The sequence below is a fragment of the Cynara cardunculus genome (assembly GCF_001531365.2).
Source record: "Cynara cardunculus var. scolymus isolate 2C chromosome LG 12, CcrdV1, whole genome shotgun sequence".
NCBI classification, from domain to species: Eukaryota; Viridiplantae; Streptophyta; class Magnoliopsida; order Asterales; family Asteraceae; genus Cynara; species Cynara cardunculus.
In genome coordinates this window covers 34,342,907-34,360,010 of record NC_037539.1, presented here as the reverse complement: position 1 = coordinate 34,360,010, position 17,104 = coordinate 34,342,907, and the positions used below count along the sequence as shown (strand labels likewise).

General features: G+C 31.8%; 1 protein-coding gene across 1 annotated transcript; it reads right to left on the bottom strand.

Moving 5' to 3' along the window:
- Positions 1 to 1,960: 1,960 nt before the first annotated feature.
- On the bottom strand, positions 1,961 to 16,607 carry LOC112523848 (probable transcription factor KAN4). The gene is made up of 4 exons (XM_025133521.1): positions 16,364 to 16,607; positions 16,107 to 16,183; positions 2,228 to 2,323; positions 1,961 to 2,110 (listed from the first exon to the last, which is right to left on the bottom strand). The coding sequence occupies exons 1-4, from the start codon at positions 16,605 to 16,607 to the stop codon at positions 1,961 to 1,963; spliced, it is 567 nt and encodes a 188-aa protein (XP_024989289.1).
- Between the last annotated feature and the right edge of the window lie 497 nt (positions 16,608 to 17,104).

Below are 17,104 nucleotides of genomic sequence, written 5' to 3'. Positions count from 1 at the left end.
GTTTGCACTTTGTGTTTTTAAACTATTTTGTGACTTCTCATGCAATCAAACTTGCATGAGAGTTCCCTTAAATCCCCAGATGGCTTTTGACACACCTTTTCATATATCCCAACTCAACCACGATCTTTGATTTAAATTCAACAAACATTCAATAATGGTTGGACACTGAATGACTTGCTAAAACAAATATACACTCTTAAAAGATTAATCGCAAAAACACGGGTATTACATCAACCAAGTTTTGTAATAGCTGATCAGTGTGCATCGAGGAAGCAAGCAATCCCCATAACTTTTCCTGATGTGAAACATTATTTATGTATGTGGCACATCAGAAACAAAGTTCCTAGCAAGGTATGTATCTAAGTTAATTTCATTTTATACATAACTTCATTCATCAATTTCATGTGTATGCAGAATAGAGTTTTTATTATAATCATAAGAGTCTATTTTTGAATATTATAGGTTAGTGATCATCTAGCTCATAGCACTTCTTTCATTAGTGAAATCAACAAGCTAGTTTGGAATGTCCACATAGGCCGTGATGATTTTGAGTTAAAATTGAATGAGTTGATTAATCAGTATGGATTACATGGTGATTTGTGGTTTCATGAAATGTATGCTATTAAGGAATCTTGGATTCCTCTTGATACAAAGATTCTCCCATATCTAGCTTGATGAAAACTCTTCTAGATCCGAGAGTATTAACGGTTTTTTTAATGTTTATGCAAAGTATTGGAATGACTTCGGTTTTTCTATTCCTACTTTCGATGATGCCATTGAAACTTAACAAAAAGGTCATTGTTTAATAGAGGTTACTAGCAGAAGTACTATCCTTCAGTTGGCATCGCGTGTAACATTTTATAAGCGCATGGTATTTTTTGAGGTACAAAAGGAATTGAATAAGGTTGTGCAGTTTTCTTGGTCGGAGGGCTTTCAAAGCACCTTTATCTCTATAAGAATTCAACTAATATTGGTGTTGTATTAATGGATGATGGTTTGCTGATACAAGAAGGGAGTTACATAAAAGCAACACGAAGAATTGCTCATATATCAATGAGTAAGGTATTATAAAATTAATACGGTTATATCTTATAAAAAAAAACCAACCTTGATCATCTTTATAAAAAAAAATCTTCTTAAAGATTATGATATCATCTCACAAAACCAAATAATAAAAGTTACGATAACAATATAACCATATATAATTGAATTAAGGATTAATTTATAGATTTGAGGCATATGGACACTACAACAAAATTGGGTTTATAGGACACCACAATCTCTAAGCGTTCCAATAGGCTACTTTATAGGACCAAAATATAAAACGTCATATCTAAAAGTGTTGTAATAAGTTTATATGACGCTTTTGGATGTCTTAACAAATTTTTAGAACATTTTTAATACAAAGTGTCCCATTTGCAACTTTATATGAAACTTTTGAGAAAATGTCCTATAAAATAAATATTTTATAGGACATTTGTTTTTATAGGACAATTTTTCAAATAGTGTCTTATAAAGTTGCTAATGAGACGTTGTATATTAAAAGTGTCCTAACAAACTTATTACTACGTCAAAAAGGCGTCGTATAAACTTATTACAACGCCTTTAGATATGACACTTTATTTTTTTGGTCCTATAAACTAAGTCCTATAAAGAGCTCTATTAGGATGCTTAAAAATTGGGAGTGTCCTATAAACCCGATTTTGTTGTAGTGGGATAAAAAAGACTTTGGATTCAATTATTTGTAATTTTTATATATAATTGAATAGATACTCAAAAGTAAACATGTATAAGCATCAAACTCAATTAAACCATCATAAACGCTAAAATATGAAATAAAAAAGAGAGCTTGAAATAGAAAGTTGGCATAAGGTTTACATATGCCACATTATTATTAGAGTTGATTAAAATTAAAGGGTAAAAATAGTATTAAATTAGTTTAGTAGTTGATAGGACTAGGTTAGCCAAGAGTGAGGTCAAGGGACACATTCTTGCCATCAACACATGAAGCTTTGACAGAAGAAGCATGAGGACCTTCCAGAGTTGACGACTCTGTCTTACTTCCCTTGTCATTTGAAGAAGAAGAAGCAATCACATCATCATCACTTACCTGAGTTCATTCATTAATAACAATCGTTAGTCACCATCGACTTCCAGAAATATGTATATATATATATATATATATATATATAGAGAGAGAGAGAGAGAGAGAGAGAGAGATGCATGCATGATCATAAGAAGTGAAACCGGTGTTAAAGAAATCCTTGTAGGCAATTTTAGCGATGGCATCTCCATTCTCTTCACCATTGCAGTCACTATCTTCCTGAAAAATTACCCAAGTCATAAGATATAGTTTTTCAAACGGAGATAGATCTAGAAGGATATATATATATATTATGTACAGGTTCAAACGAAAACGCTAACTATTTAAGAAAATAATAAAAATGTTAGAAAATCATACATGATTCTCACACACACACATATATATATATATATATATATTCACGTACAATATCATACAAGTTTAAAAGTCGTCTCCCTGCACTTTTTTGATGTTAATACAAAATCACATGTGATTTTGTATATTAACGATCTTTTTTGTTTTCTTAAATAATTAACATTCTCGTTTGAACCTTAGTCTGTGCATATATGTATATATATTGCCTAGATATACAGGTACGCTTAATCCAAGATAGTACGGAAGGATAATTACAGAAAGAGATGGATATGATATATATATATATATAACTTACAAAGCCATGCATGAATTCCGTTTACATCTATATATGAAATGAAGGGTAGAAGAGAAAGAGAGAGAGATGGTTACTTGGTGATGATTCTGAAGTTCAGTAAAGATCCTCATGTTGTTGAGCGGGAGTTTCTTCATCTGTTCCACAGCAGCTGTATTGAGTTTGTGATGAGAGGTAGGCATCATTATCACTGGCTCTTTCACATTTAGTTGCTTGGTCATAACTCTCTCATCATGCTGCTTATTGCGATCTTCATTTGCAGATGGCATGTTACTGCGGCTGGAGTTATAAGTTATACTTCTTTCCTCTTTTTCACCTTCTGCCACTTTATAAAAGATAAAGATTCATGCTTGGGTTGAGTATATGTCTCTACTTTCTTGTTTGAGTGAATATATATATATATATATATATATATATATCATTTGAGAACCCATTAGATTATGATAACCTTGACAACTTGCACATTATTTTATATGATTTTTTTCATTTAAAATTAGGATTTAAAATATTGATTAACATATAGTTGTTTCATGTGTTTGTTTTACATGTGAACGGTTCATAATATAAACTTTTTTGACGTGTTTGTGAAACACAAAGTATACGTAAAAAAGTTTCATATTGTGAAACGAATAGATATAAAACAAGTATATTGTGAAACAAATATATATTAATCAATACATTAAATAATATGCCTAGATAGAGAAAAATCATATGAAATAACACCGGATGTACAAGTTCTCAAGATTATCATAATTTAATGGGTTCTCAAATGATTAAGCCTCTATATATATACTAATTCGCTCTCAGTCCTTTTGTCAATTGAGTTACATATCCGATGGGGGCGTGCACGCGCAAGCATACACACACATACACACACACAAAAGTTCAGTTGCAAACCTATTTTTCAGTGGGAACCGATGAACAAAGGGGAGCGTGACAATCACCCAATTTGTTCTCATGTATCATGAATAATGAATGTGAACTTTTTACAACATTCATGATCAATGTTACACCATTCAGAATGAATGATACATTAATCATGACGAATATACTGTAAATATCTGGGACACATGGTCCGTTCTCTTTTGTCCCCGATTTATAATGGAACTTATATTTGCAACTGAAACAGCATATATGTGTTTGTGGGTGATAAATCAAACGAGAATCGTAACAAAGGTTGAAAAATGAAGATATATATATATTTCACATGATTATTTATTTTCATATACGACTATGATTCAATATATTAATTATATGTATTTGTTTCAAAATGAACCTTTTTACTTGTTTATTTTTTTTCAAAACATGTAAAAGAAGTTTAATATTTGAAAGAATTATGGGCTAATATATATATATATATACACACACATACATATAAACAAAAGTCTACTTGCATAATGTAACGTGATACATCTTGATTTTGATACTGACAACTCGAACCCTCAATCCTAACTCATGTTTTGTTCTATTCTTTATCGCTCAAAATTTATTTTACGGTTTTATGTAGTTTCAACAGAGCCAAAGAGTTTTCAATTGGTTGATTACTAGTTTATGGAGTATTGTATTAGTAATTAGGACTCAACCACTATTAAATTAAAAACTTTTGCCTACGGACTTTTACCTGGGAAATTTGTCGTCAAAGGGTGATCATTCGTCAAAAAACCGTCACAAAAGTTGGTGGATAATTAATATCAGTAACAGATTACCCAAGAATTCTCCGGGTGATCCATCATTATTTCCTCAAAAAACATCAGATTCTACCAAACTATTGGTATTCCTGGATGATCAGTCAGTAATTACCAACCGAAATTTTCGTGGGTGATTTTTGTAGGTAAAAGTCATTTGTTTTGTAATGAACGGTTTTTCTTGTATTTGAATGGTTACTGTGAGTTAGTTTATATATAGAGTTCAGACGTAAATCTTTAAAAAGTTATACATATACAATAATAAGTTGTAAAATTGAATTTTAAGAAATTTCTGAAAATATAAAAGATATATATCTTATAATATTAATTGGCAGATTTTTAATATTTAAAGGTTTCTATATAAATTTTGATTTTCAGTTACTAAAAATTATATCTATAATGAATCATACTACATTCATCCTAAAATAAGAAGAAAATATATTTATTAATGAATGGTATCTCCATCGGTAGAATTCTTTTATTCTAACTTTTAGCATAAACTAAATATTTTTGTAACTATATCAATGTGTATGAAGAGTATTGAGAAATTATTTTTGCTAGACGCAAAATGTGAAATGCTGTTATAATTTCTCTCTCTCTCTCTCTATATATATATATATATAATATCACGATTTAAATAAGAACCATAAATAATTTAAAACTAAGGTTATTGATTTTTAGCATATATTCACCATTGAATAGATTAATGACAAAATACATATGAACATATGTGATATCGGGTTTTTCAATTATAAAGTTCGAAGTTGTTTTTGAAAATGGTGGTAAGTTAAGGGATTAATTGGATATGTGTGTTTGAAGTTATTTTAAAATACCCACAGCCTTACATGTTTAATGTGAATATATTATGGAGATATTTTAAATTATCTCATAAAAGGCTTGATCAAGTTGATAAGAAATTTGGTGTGTGTATGTTTTGTTCTGGAGCTCGAGCAAACATAAACATAAGGAACAAAGAACAAAATTGACTTTGTGATTTTTATGTGGAATTGTTGCTATTTCATCTTCATCTACGTGAATTATATAAGGTGAGTTTAATTTTACAAACTTTCCTTATTTGGAAGCTGGAGGGTAAAACTGTATGGTTTTTTTTATGTGAATTGTTGATATAAAACTATTTTGAATGCTATAATTAGCATAAACGTAGCTTTTTGGTTATGTTATATCATGTGTTGAAATAAGGGTGTCATACCAAGGATAGATGTATTTTGGTTACAAGGATGACATATCAAGAAGAGGTGTTTACTGGGATAAGGATCACATATCAAAGAGAGGTGTATACCAGGATAAGAGTGACATAATCATGAGTTATAAAATATGGGTTTTTGATCAAAATAATCAATGTTATCGCATCCTTATGATGCGAGGACTCAAAGTTGCCGCATCTATGTGATGTGATAACTCTATTGATGCGATAAAAAGTACTTATCACACCTATATAATGCGATAACTCTATTGATGCGATAAACTCAATCTTGTCGCATCACAGGGTGCATAAACTCATTCATCGCATTATATAGGTGCGATAAAGATTGGGTTTATCACATCAATGTGATGCGATGAATTGTGGTCCTTGCACCAGTGTGTTGCGAGGAAATGAGATTATCTCATCATGTCATGCAAGAAGTTATATAATGCGACAAATTTATTCAAGATGTGTTTATTAAATAATTTTATTATTTTGATGCGATAAACGAGGTTCATTACAACAAAATGATGTATATTTGTTATTTTACAAATATGAGTTCGTAAATTTGATTTGGTGATTATTCACCTAATAATTGCATCAAAGAGATTTCTCACTAGACCTCAAGGTCTAACCCTCATTTTGTGTTTCAAAAATGTGCATTACAGGTCAGGCACAACCAGAGGACAAGGGGAAAGGGAAATTGTGAAGTGTTATATGTGCTTCATGTTTTATGAGGATAACATGTTATTCTTTTGTATCTGAATATTTGTTAGGTATTTATGTGTTGTATAGAGATTTTGTGGGAAAATTTGTTAGCTATTTTGTAATAGAGCTTTTGTAAGATTTTGGGACCGAATGTGTAAATTATATTTCTTGTTATATGGAAATATATGTTTAGATGCAAATTTGGTCTTGGGTCTTACAAGTTTGGTATTAGAGCACGAGTTTAAGAGATTTAGGTATCCAGCATGATGCCTAGACGTAAACTATATTATTTACATATTAAGAAATCCCTAACATTTGTAGAACCTATGAAATAAATATGATAGGTTAAAAGAACGATATGTAAGGTAAATTCAAATTACAACTGGCCAATGTAATTATGAATTTACAGGTACATATTTGTACTTGAATACCTTATTATATTTGGGAATGTGATTAAGTGAATATTAAATTTTAAAAATTTACAGATAGCCAGTCATTTACGAAGGTCTGAAAAGGATCGCCCTTATCAGTCCGGATGAAAAGGAGAGTTCACCAGATAATTTTTCCTATAAATCAACCAGCAGACAGAGGCAGATGTCGGGGTAGAGGCCGTGGAAGGAAGGAACAGTTAACATGAAGTTCATCTAGACCAGGGTGAATCAATTCAAGATAATATAAATCAAGAACCAGTGCAACCACCCTGAGTATGTTACTCGGAACATGTTAGAGGAAGAAATGAGTAAGCTAAGAAATACTCTTACATCTATTCTGGGAATAACAGCCAGAGTAGAGACAGAAAGGGTCGAAATAAATCCACAGATTCAATCTACAAACAGTAAAGGAGGCGACATCAAAATGTTTTTAACCTATAAACCTCAAACATTCTCTGGAGAAAGAGATCCGATGAAGGCAATGTGTTGGTTGAGGGAGATAGGATCTGTATTCAATACCAGTAAGTGTTCTTATGAGGATAGAGTCAGATTTGTTGTATCAATGCTGAAGTTAAATGCTTTGTACCAGTGGGACGTTGAATCACTAGCAAGACCCTATGTTTGTAAACAATGTCCTGGATGGAATTTGTTGACCGTTTCAGGGAGCAGTCCTGCCCCAAAGCGACCGTTAGACAATTAGAAGAAGAATTCTTAGAGATAGAACAATGTAATCAGACGGTAAGGGAGTACACTGAGAAATTTATCGAACACTCCAGATTTACAGAACATTACATTTCTTCAGAATCTCGTAAAGTCGAGAGGTACATTTTGGTGTTAAATCCTTCCATAGGAGAGTTCGTAATTACCATGAAACCTTCAACTTTTCATTGGCGAAGATGTTGTAGAAATAACAGAAAGGAAAAAGAACAGGCAGGGGGTTGAGAAGGTGGTTGAAAAGAGAAAATAAGAAGAGTCTTCTACTGAATACAGAAGACTAAAATTTGTAATGACAGAAAATCATCCTGCCCAACAATTTAGTGAAAAATCGTGCCAGAGATGTCACCGTGTTCATTAGAGTGTATGTAATTTTGAACAGAGGAAGTGTTACAGATGTGGGGTGACTGGGCCCTTGTCCTGAAATTATCGGATTCCTCAAAGATGTTTCATTGTAATTTCCCCAACCATACTAGAACAGTTTGTCCTCAGTTAAAGGCTCCAAGATTGACTTTGGGTGGAAATACTCCGAGTGCACGTGGGTAAGTCAAAATCCGAAGAGGTGGGTTAGATAGGACGATGGGCCGATATTTTCAGATGACAAAAGAAGATGCAGAGGAAACCTTTAATGTGGTGATATGTACTTTTTATCAACTTTGTATATGTCAAGTTGCTATTTGATTCTGGTGCTAATTATTCATTTGTATCACCTCTATTTACTAGGTGTTCATACATGATTTTCTATGCCTCTTGAATACACCTTAGTAGTTGATACTGCTAATAATAGTCAGTATCTGTTACCCGTGTTTTTTATAATTGTCAAATTGAAAATGAGGGGTGTAGGTTACCAAATCTTCTGTTTCCATTACCAATGAAAGAGTTTGATGTTTTGGTGGCATGGATTGGTAAGCAAAAAATCAGGCTAGTATTACGTGCAACAAAAAGATGATTAATATTGATTTACCGAGAAAAGGGCCGATTGTGATTTATGGTGATCGGCGAGATCATCATAACAACCTGATATCTATCATGAAAACCAAAAAAATGTGTTCAAAAAGGGTGTCACGATTTTCTAGCTTATGTGGTTGATTCAAAGAAAGAAAAGTGTAAACAATAGTCCATTCATGTTGTCTGTGAATATCCTGAGGTATTTACAGAAGATCTGACTAGTTTACCACCTGATCGATCTGTGGAATTCAGAACTAATTTGAAGCTTGGGGCAGCACCAGTGACTAAAGCTCCATATCGTCTGGCACCTTCAAAATTTGTGATTACCAGTTATTTGTTTATTAAGCTCTAGGTGGTATTTAAAAAGTGTTAGAAAGTTGAGGGGCTTGATGTGTTAATGTGCTTAAATTATATTTAACCCACCGCCTCATTATTTTAAAAGAGTATTATTATAAGATAATTGTTTTTATCTCATGGGGATGTGGAAAAGCAAGTAAGAAAAAGAAGGTTGATAAAACTTTGGTGTGTGTGTTCTTTTGGGTGCAAAGCAAACAGGCTTGTAAGGGGAAGAAAACACTGATTTTGTGATTTCTACTTGACATTTGTTGATGTGTTAATTCATCCTCATATCATCTTCATCTATATCTATTTGATCATAAGGTGAGTTTAATTTGTATAAACTTTCCTTATTTGGAAACTAGGTATAGAACCGTATGGGTTCTTTATATGAGATGTTGTTATAAAACTGTTTTGGTGCCATAATTGGTAGAAATTATTGGTTATTGGTATGATTACATCATGTGTGGAAATAAGAGTGGCATATCAAGGAGAGGTGTATACCAGGATAAGGGTGGCATAATCATCGAGTTATAAAAATCTAGGTTTTGAATTAAGTGTTCATAATTATGGCATCCTTACGATGCGATAACTTGGGGTTGTTGCATCTGTGTGATACGATAACTTATGTCGCATCCTAGTGACGCGATGAAGTGTGATTATCGCACCTGTGTGATGCGAAGAGTGAGTTTATCGCACCCTTGTGATGCGACAAAGTTAATTTATTGCACCTATGTGATGTGACAAGTTAGGTTTATCTCACAATATGATGAGATAAGTTGATATTCTTGCACCAGTGTGTTGCGAGGAGATGGATTTGTCTCATCCATATGATGTGAGAAGTTGTATAAACTTTCTATATGATGCGACAAATTTTACCCATGATGTGTTTATCAAGTTATTTGGGCATAGGATACAATAATTAAGGTTTGTTTATCAAAATGATATATATATATATATATGTGTGTGTGTGTGTGTGTGTGTTATTAGTACAAATATGATTTTGTGATTTCTGACCCTGTATTTGCATCAAAGGGAATTCTCATTAGACCACAAGGTTTAACCCTCATTTTGTATTTTGAAAATGTGCGTTACAGGTCGTGCTCAATCGAAGGATAAGGGGAAAGGGAAACTGTGAGAAATTTTATATGCTTACATGGGATGTGAAGGATAACATATAATCTATTGTTTCTGAATACTTGTTATGTATACAAGTTCTGTATAAAGATTTAATGGGAAAAAATTTAGTAGTCACTTTGTAATATAGCTTTTGTAAAATGGTGGGGCCAATTGTGTAAATCATTTTTCTTGATATATGGAATCTATATGTTTATATGCAGATGTTATCTTGGGGTGTTACAAGTTTGGTATCAGAGCCTAGGTTTAAGGTATTTAGGTATCCAGCATGATGCCTAGATTTAAACTGTATTATTTGCATATTTAAAGGTCCTTAACGAATTTAGAACCTTTGGAATAAATATGATGGGTTAAGAAAATGATACATAAGGTAAATTCAAATTACAACTAGCAAATGTAATTATAAATTTACAGGTTCATATTTGTACCTGGATACCTTATTATATTCGGGAATGTGATTATGTGAATATTAAATCTTAAAAATTTATAGATGGCAAGTCATTCACGAAGGTCTGAAAGGATCATCGTCATCAGCCGGGATAAAAGGGAGAGTTTGCCTAAAAAATATTCCTACATATCTACCAGCAGGCAGATGCAGAGAGAGAGGTCGAGGTAGAGGCCGTGGAAGGGGTCGTGGGAGAGGAAGGAATAGTCAACCTGAAATCCATCCAGATCAGGGTGAATCAATTCAGAAGAATGTGAATCAAGTACTAGTACAACATCCTGAGTACGTTACTCAGGACATATTAGCAGAGGAAATGAGCAAGTTTAGAAACACTCTAACATTTATTCTGGGAGTACCGACTAGGGTAGAAACAGAAAGAGTTGAAATAAACCCCAAGTGCAATCTATAAATATAAGAGGGGATGATATCAAAATGTTTTTAACCTGTAAACCCCCAACATTCTCTGGAGAAAGAGACCCGGTGAAGGCAATGTGCTAGTTAAGGGAGACAACCTATATTGAATACCAGCAAGTGTTCATACAAGGATAAAGTCAGATTTGATGTGTCGTTGTTGAAATCAAATGCATTGTACTAGTGGGATGCTGAATCGCTAGCAAGACCTAATGTTTTGCAGACAATATCCTGGATGGAATTTGTTGACCATTCAAGGAGCAGTTTTGTCCAAAAGCAGCTGTCAGACAACTGGAAGAAGAATTCTTAAAATTAGAACAAGGTAATCAGACGATAACAAAGTATACTGAGAAATTTATGGAACACTGCCGATTTGCAGAACATTACATTTTGTCAGAATCTCGTAAAATTGAAAGGTATACCTAGGGGTTAAAGGCTTCAATACGAGAGTTCGTGATTGCCATGAATCCTTCTACATTTCCTCTAGCATTAGATACTATATACAGAAGACCAAAATTTATTGAAGGTGGTTGAGAAAAGAAAATGAGAAGGCTCTTTTTACTACTGAATACAAAAGACCAAAATTTATAAAGACAGAGAATCGTCATGTCTTATGATTTAGTGAAAGACTGTGCCAGAGATATCACATGTCCAGTTCAAAACTCCAAAATTGACTTTAGGTGGAAATACTCCGAGTACGCATGGGGAGTCAATATCCGAATAGATGAATAGGAAAGGGTGAGGACCGATCTTTTTAGAAGACAAAAGGAGAGGCAGAGGAAACCCCTGATGTGGTAATAGGTACCTTTCTTATCAACTCTATTTATGTCAAAGTGCTATTTGATTCTGGTGCAAATTATTCATTTGTATCACCTCTATTTGTAGGGTGTCTATATGTGAACTCTGTGCCCCTTGACTATACTTTAGTAGTTGATACTGTTAATAATAGCCAAGTATCTGTTATCCATGTTTTTGATAATTGTCAAATTGAAATTGAGGGATGTGGGTTGCCAATTCATCTATTCATTGTACCAATGAGAGAATTTGATGTTATGGTGGGCATGGATTGGTTTGCAGAAAATCAGGCCAGTATTATGTGCAATAAAAAGATGATCAGTATTGATTTACCGAAAAAAGTGTCGATTGTGATTTATGGTGATCGGCAGGATCATCATAACAGCTTGATATATGTCATGAGAACCAGAAAATATGTGTAGAAAGGGTGTCAAAGTTTTCTAGCCTATGTAGTCGAATCAAAGAAAGAAAAGAGTAAACAAGAATCGATTCCTATTGTCAATGAATATCCTGAAGTGTTTCTAGAAGATCTAACTAATTTACCACCTGATCGATCCATGGAGTTTAGAATTGATTTAACGCCTAGGACACCACCTGTGGCTAAAACTCCATATCGTTTGGCAACTTCATAATTAAAAGATTTAATGGCCTAATTAGAATAATTGCTTGATAAGGGCTTTATCATACTTAGTACATCTCTTTGGGGTGCTCCGGTGTTATTTGTTAAAAAGAAGAATGAGACAATGATGATGTGCATTGATTATCGGAAGATGAATAAGCTGACAATAAATAATAAATATCCTTTATCAAGAATTGATTATTTGTTTGACAATTAGTTGGAACAAGTTATTTCTCCAAGATCGATTTATGGTCAGGGTATCACCAGCTGAAAATCAAAGTTGAAGACATTGCCAAAACAGCGTTCCGAACCATATATGGACATCATGAGTTTTTGGTCATGACGTTCGGTCTAACAAATGTCCCAGTGGAGTTTTATGGATTTAATGAACCGGGTATGTAAGATAAATTTGTTATTGTATTTATCGACGATATTCTTATTTACTCAAGATCTAAAAAGGAAGAAAGAACAAAATTGACTCTGTGATTTTTACGTGGAAATTGTTGCTATTTCATCTTCATCTACGTGAATTATATAAGGTGAGTTTAATTTTACCAACTTTTCTTATTTGGAAATTGGAGGTAGAACTATATGCTTCTATATGTGAATTGTTGATATAAAACTATTTTGAATGCTATAATTAGCATAAACGTAGGTTTTTTGTTATGTTAGTTATATCATGTGTCGAAATAAGAGTGACATAACAAGGAGAGGTGTATTTTGGTTATAAGGGTGGCATATCAAGAAGAAGTGTATATTGGATAAGAGTGACATATTAAGGAGATGTATACCAGAATAAGGTTGGCATAATTAATGAGTTATAAAATCTGTGTTTTTGATCATATTCAATGTTATCACATCCTTATGATGTGAGGACTCGGAGTGGTTGCATCTATGTGATGCGATAACTCTACTGATGCGATAAAAAGTAGTTATCGCACCTATATGATGCGATGAATGAGTTTATCGCACCATGTGATGCGACAAGATTGGTTTATCACAACAATGTGATGCGATGAGTTGTGGTCCTCGCACTAGTGTGTTGTGAGGAAATGGGATTATCTCATCATGTCATGCGAGAAGTTATATGATGCGACAAGTTTACTCAAGATGTGTTTATTAAGTAATTTGATTATTTTGATGCGATAAATGAGGTCCATTATAGCAAAATGATGTATATTTGTTGCTTTACCAATATGTGTTCGTAAATGTGATTTGGTGATTATTCACCTAGTAACTACGTCAAATGGATTTCTCACTAGATCTCAAGGTCTAACCCTCACTTTGTGTTTCAAAAATGTGCATTACAGGTCGGACACAACCAGAAGACAAGGGGAAAGGGAAATTGTGAAGTGTTATATATGTTTGCATGAGTTATGGGGATAGGATGTTGGTCTTTTGTATCTGAATACTTGTTAATTATTCATGTGTTGTATAGAGATTTTGTGAGAAAAGTTGTTGGCTATTTTGTAATATGTTTATATACAAATATTTTCTTGAGGTGTTACAATATATTTATCAATAATTATTGGTATATATTCATCGATGAATATATAATTATTGACAAAATATATGTATATATAGTTTATACTTATCAATGAATATTCATTATAAAATTAGTTTCATAGTTTAAAATTATTTGTGACTTTCGCTTGAACGATCGTCTCCCCCCCCCCCNATATATATATATATATATATATATATATAATATTTATTTTGTAAATCACGTTATTTGTATAAACCTCATTCAATCAATCATAATTTTTTATTTTGTTCATTTTTTTTGTAATTATAAAAGGTTGATTAATCATTTTTATTGTGGAGAGTGTTAATCAAAGATATTATCATCTTTATTATATTAATTTTAGAAAAATACATGAAAGAGTTTTATTAAAATTTCATAAGTATTATATGAAATAATTTCATAACCATATATGAAACAACTTCAATAAAAAAGTATTATATGAAACAATTTCATAAAAAAATTTCATAAGATTAAACAATGAAATCAACGGATGAGAATGTTTTATACGGTTTATACAAATTTGAGTGATTTGCATTTGATCGCTCCCTTCTCCCTATATATATATATATATATATATATATATATATATACACAAAAACATTATGTAGAAATCATTAATACATTCAAAATGTTTTAAATTTTATAATATTCTTATTTTACCCTTTTTATAAACAATAAAAATGGAATCTCGAAGCTTTTTAGAAATTCATATTAACCATTTTACATGAACAAATCAAGACGTTTATCTTTTTCAATTTTTAACCCGGTTTCAAATTTCAATTACGAATATATTCATACGATATTAATTTTTACTATATTATACGACTTCTACATCTGATTACAATTATATATATGTTACAACTTATTAATATGTTTACATTTGATAAAACTAACTCATAATCAACTGATAAACATTTACAGTTACAAAATAAATATTAAGCTCATACTAATATGGTAAATACTCTATGATACTAACCAACAGCAAACTCTTCAATAATAATCCATAATACAAATTTATAAAATAAATTCAAGAGAGGCCAAATAAGATCTACTGTGTTACATTGCACATGTAACTTCAACTACCTTTATTTAACTATTTCTATCACTATTACTAGATTTTCTAAATAACTTTTATATCTGAAATTGATTGAAGTTATATAATAGTTTGTGAATATGACCAGAGGCGGAACACAAATGACTGGATCAGCAAAGTGGAGGGGCCCAAAAGATATTTTATACTTAAAACCTTAATGGACTAGAGATGCTTCACTTTATACCGAAAAAAAGCCTAGAGGCCAAGACCCCTATGGCCATCCACCCCTGAAGATGACTAAAAGCGTGCATAAAGGTAAATATGAAGGTTGATGAATTTAGTTAAAAATAGATGAAAGAGCTTCTTCTTCTTTTTGTCAGCTATCAATTAAAGATAGTTGTAGTTCTGCATTTTTTAAGCCTTTAAATAAAATATCGACTTATTCAAAGACTTAGATTCTCATACGAATGTGAAATTTGTTTACACTTATTTTTCATTTCACTTTGTGAACAAAAAAAAAAGTTACACATGTACCTTTTCAGACATATGTAAAACAATACCTTTAATTATATCATCCGTCATGTAATTCAGTTGGCATAGAGTGAGGTGATTTAGCTAAATACAAGACAAGTTTTAGGTTAAGCCTCATCTACTGAGTGAGTCAAAAAAAGTGTCCCATCATATTAGTGTCCTAAAAGACAGATTCTATATGAGACCGGTTGAGATTGTCTGTAATCAACTTTCACTAAATACCTTAAATCATACTATTTGATAAAAAAATGTAAATACTCTTGAGAGTTTTAAACTTTTACTTGCTTCTACAAAATTTCTTTTTATTTTATTTTTAAAAGGATGATATTTTATGTAACGTAAAACGAAATTTAATAATTTGTTACACTTAACCAAGACTCGTTTATTTATTGGAGTTTTAAGTTCATAACTAGACTTTTTTTTGAACAACAACTAGATCTGATCAAATTCGTTCTTAGAGTTATATTTCACGAATTGAATGTAAAATGAAAATTTAGATCTTTGGATCGACATCGTGTCGGTATTGAATTGGTTCGACTCACAAATCGTCTATCCCTAAAAAGTAAAATATAAAAAACACATTGTAACGTATAGTAATGTTATCGAAGCTACTAACAAAACAAGAAATATAATTAATAGAAAATCGGAAAAAAAATATTAAAATAGATTAAATAAACAATCGGTGCAAATACCTTTAAGAACCAGATCCTTTTTCATGCTTCTGGACATCTKTTTAATAAAATACGATATTTGCATATAAGTTGATCAATCGTATTCAAACTCGAGCAAAAATTCAGAATTCTTATATGTATATTATGTTATAATATAACGAACCTGAAGATGGCTCTTGATGTGGGATATAGATACTCCCTTTACATTCATCATCTGCAATACCATTTTCGGAGTTGCCCCTACCAAAAATCATACATATTAAATCAACTTTATAAGCTAAGCCACAAAAAGGGTATGCCTTGAGAGTTCATTCTCGTAGTCGTAGCACAAATTGTAATACCAAAAGTTAAAAATTAACGCATATTTAGAGTGAGGGGAGGGAGAGAGAGAGAGAGAGAGAGAGAGAGAGATTTATATACTTTCAGCACCACCGAGCCTTTCAACTGCGTTTTCAAAACATCGATGAAGCTCAGTTGACCACCGTAGTCGGGGAACTTTTGGGTGGTCATGAGTTTGGTTGATGGATTTGTTCGAGCTATTCTTGGATGAATTTCCATCTAGTCGTTGACGAGAAACCTTTAGTTGCTCGTCAGCAGAATCTTTCATGGTTTCAAGGGAAGATGAAGACCCTTTTTTGGAGAATTCACACTCTAACCTCTTCATTTTTGGGAGAGAATACAAGGATGGATGAAGGAAATAGAGTTTAATTTTTTGGTCTTTTCCAATAATAAAGGAGAACAAAATATTAAAGCATCTATAATAAAAGTTTTTGTTGAGGTTTTATAACAACATTCACTGTCTCACGAAAGTTCTTGTCCGCTCAGATATTTGAACAAGAATCCAAGTTCTTATTTACATTATTTTTTTGTTATTTTTTTGTTATTTTTTTATTGTTTTATTAATCATTTTTTTAATAAATTTGTAAAACATATAAGTTAAAATTGATATAAAAAAATATAAATCGATTATTATAAAACAGATTTATTAATTTTGTTTTATTTTTTCGTTTCTTGTAAATTTGTAAACAAGTTTTTGTATTTTGTTTTAATAAGTTTACTTTTTAATTATCTTGTTATATTATTATTTTAGATTATTTCTCGAATTTATACTATATTATAAAGCATTTGACAAAAACTCTTAAAAACCACTTTTTATGCATA

What these genes read in the sequence shown, in the direction of transcription:
- LOC112523848 (XM_025133521.1), bottom strand. Translation starts at nt 16,607, where the DNA reads ATGAAGAGGTTAGAGTGTGAATTCTCCAAAAAAGGGTCTTCATCTTCC. An exon ending in ACATCAAGAGCCATCTTCAG is followed by an intron (nt 2,324 to 16,106) that starts GTTCGTTATATT and finishes GTAATTTTTCAG; the next exon opens with GAAGATAGTGACTGCAATGG. An exon ending in GTTTCACTTCTTATGATCAT is followed by an intron (nt 2,111 to 2,227) that starts GCATGCATCTCT and finishes GAATGAACTCAG; the next exon opens with GTAAGTGATGATGATGTGAT.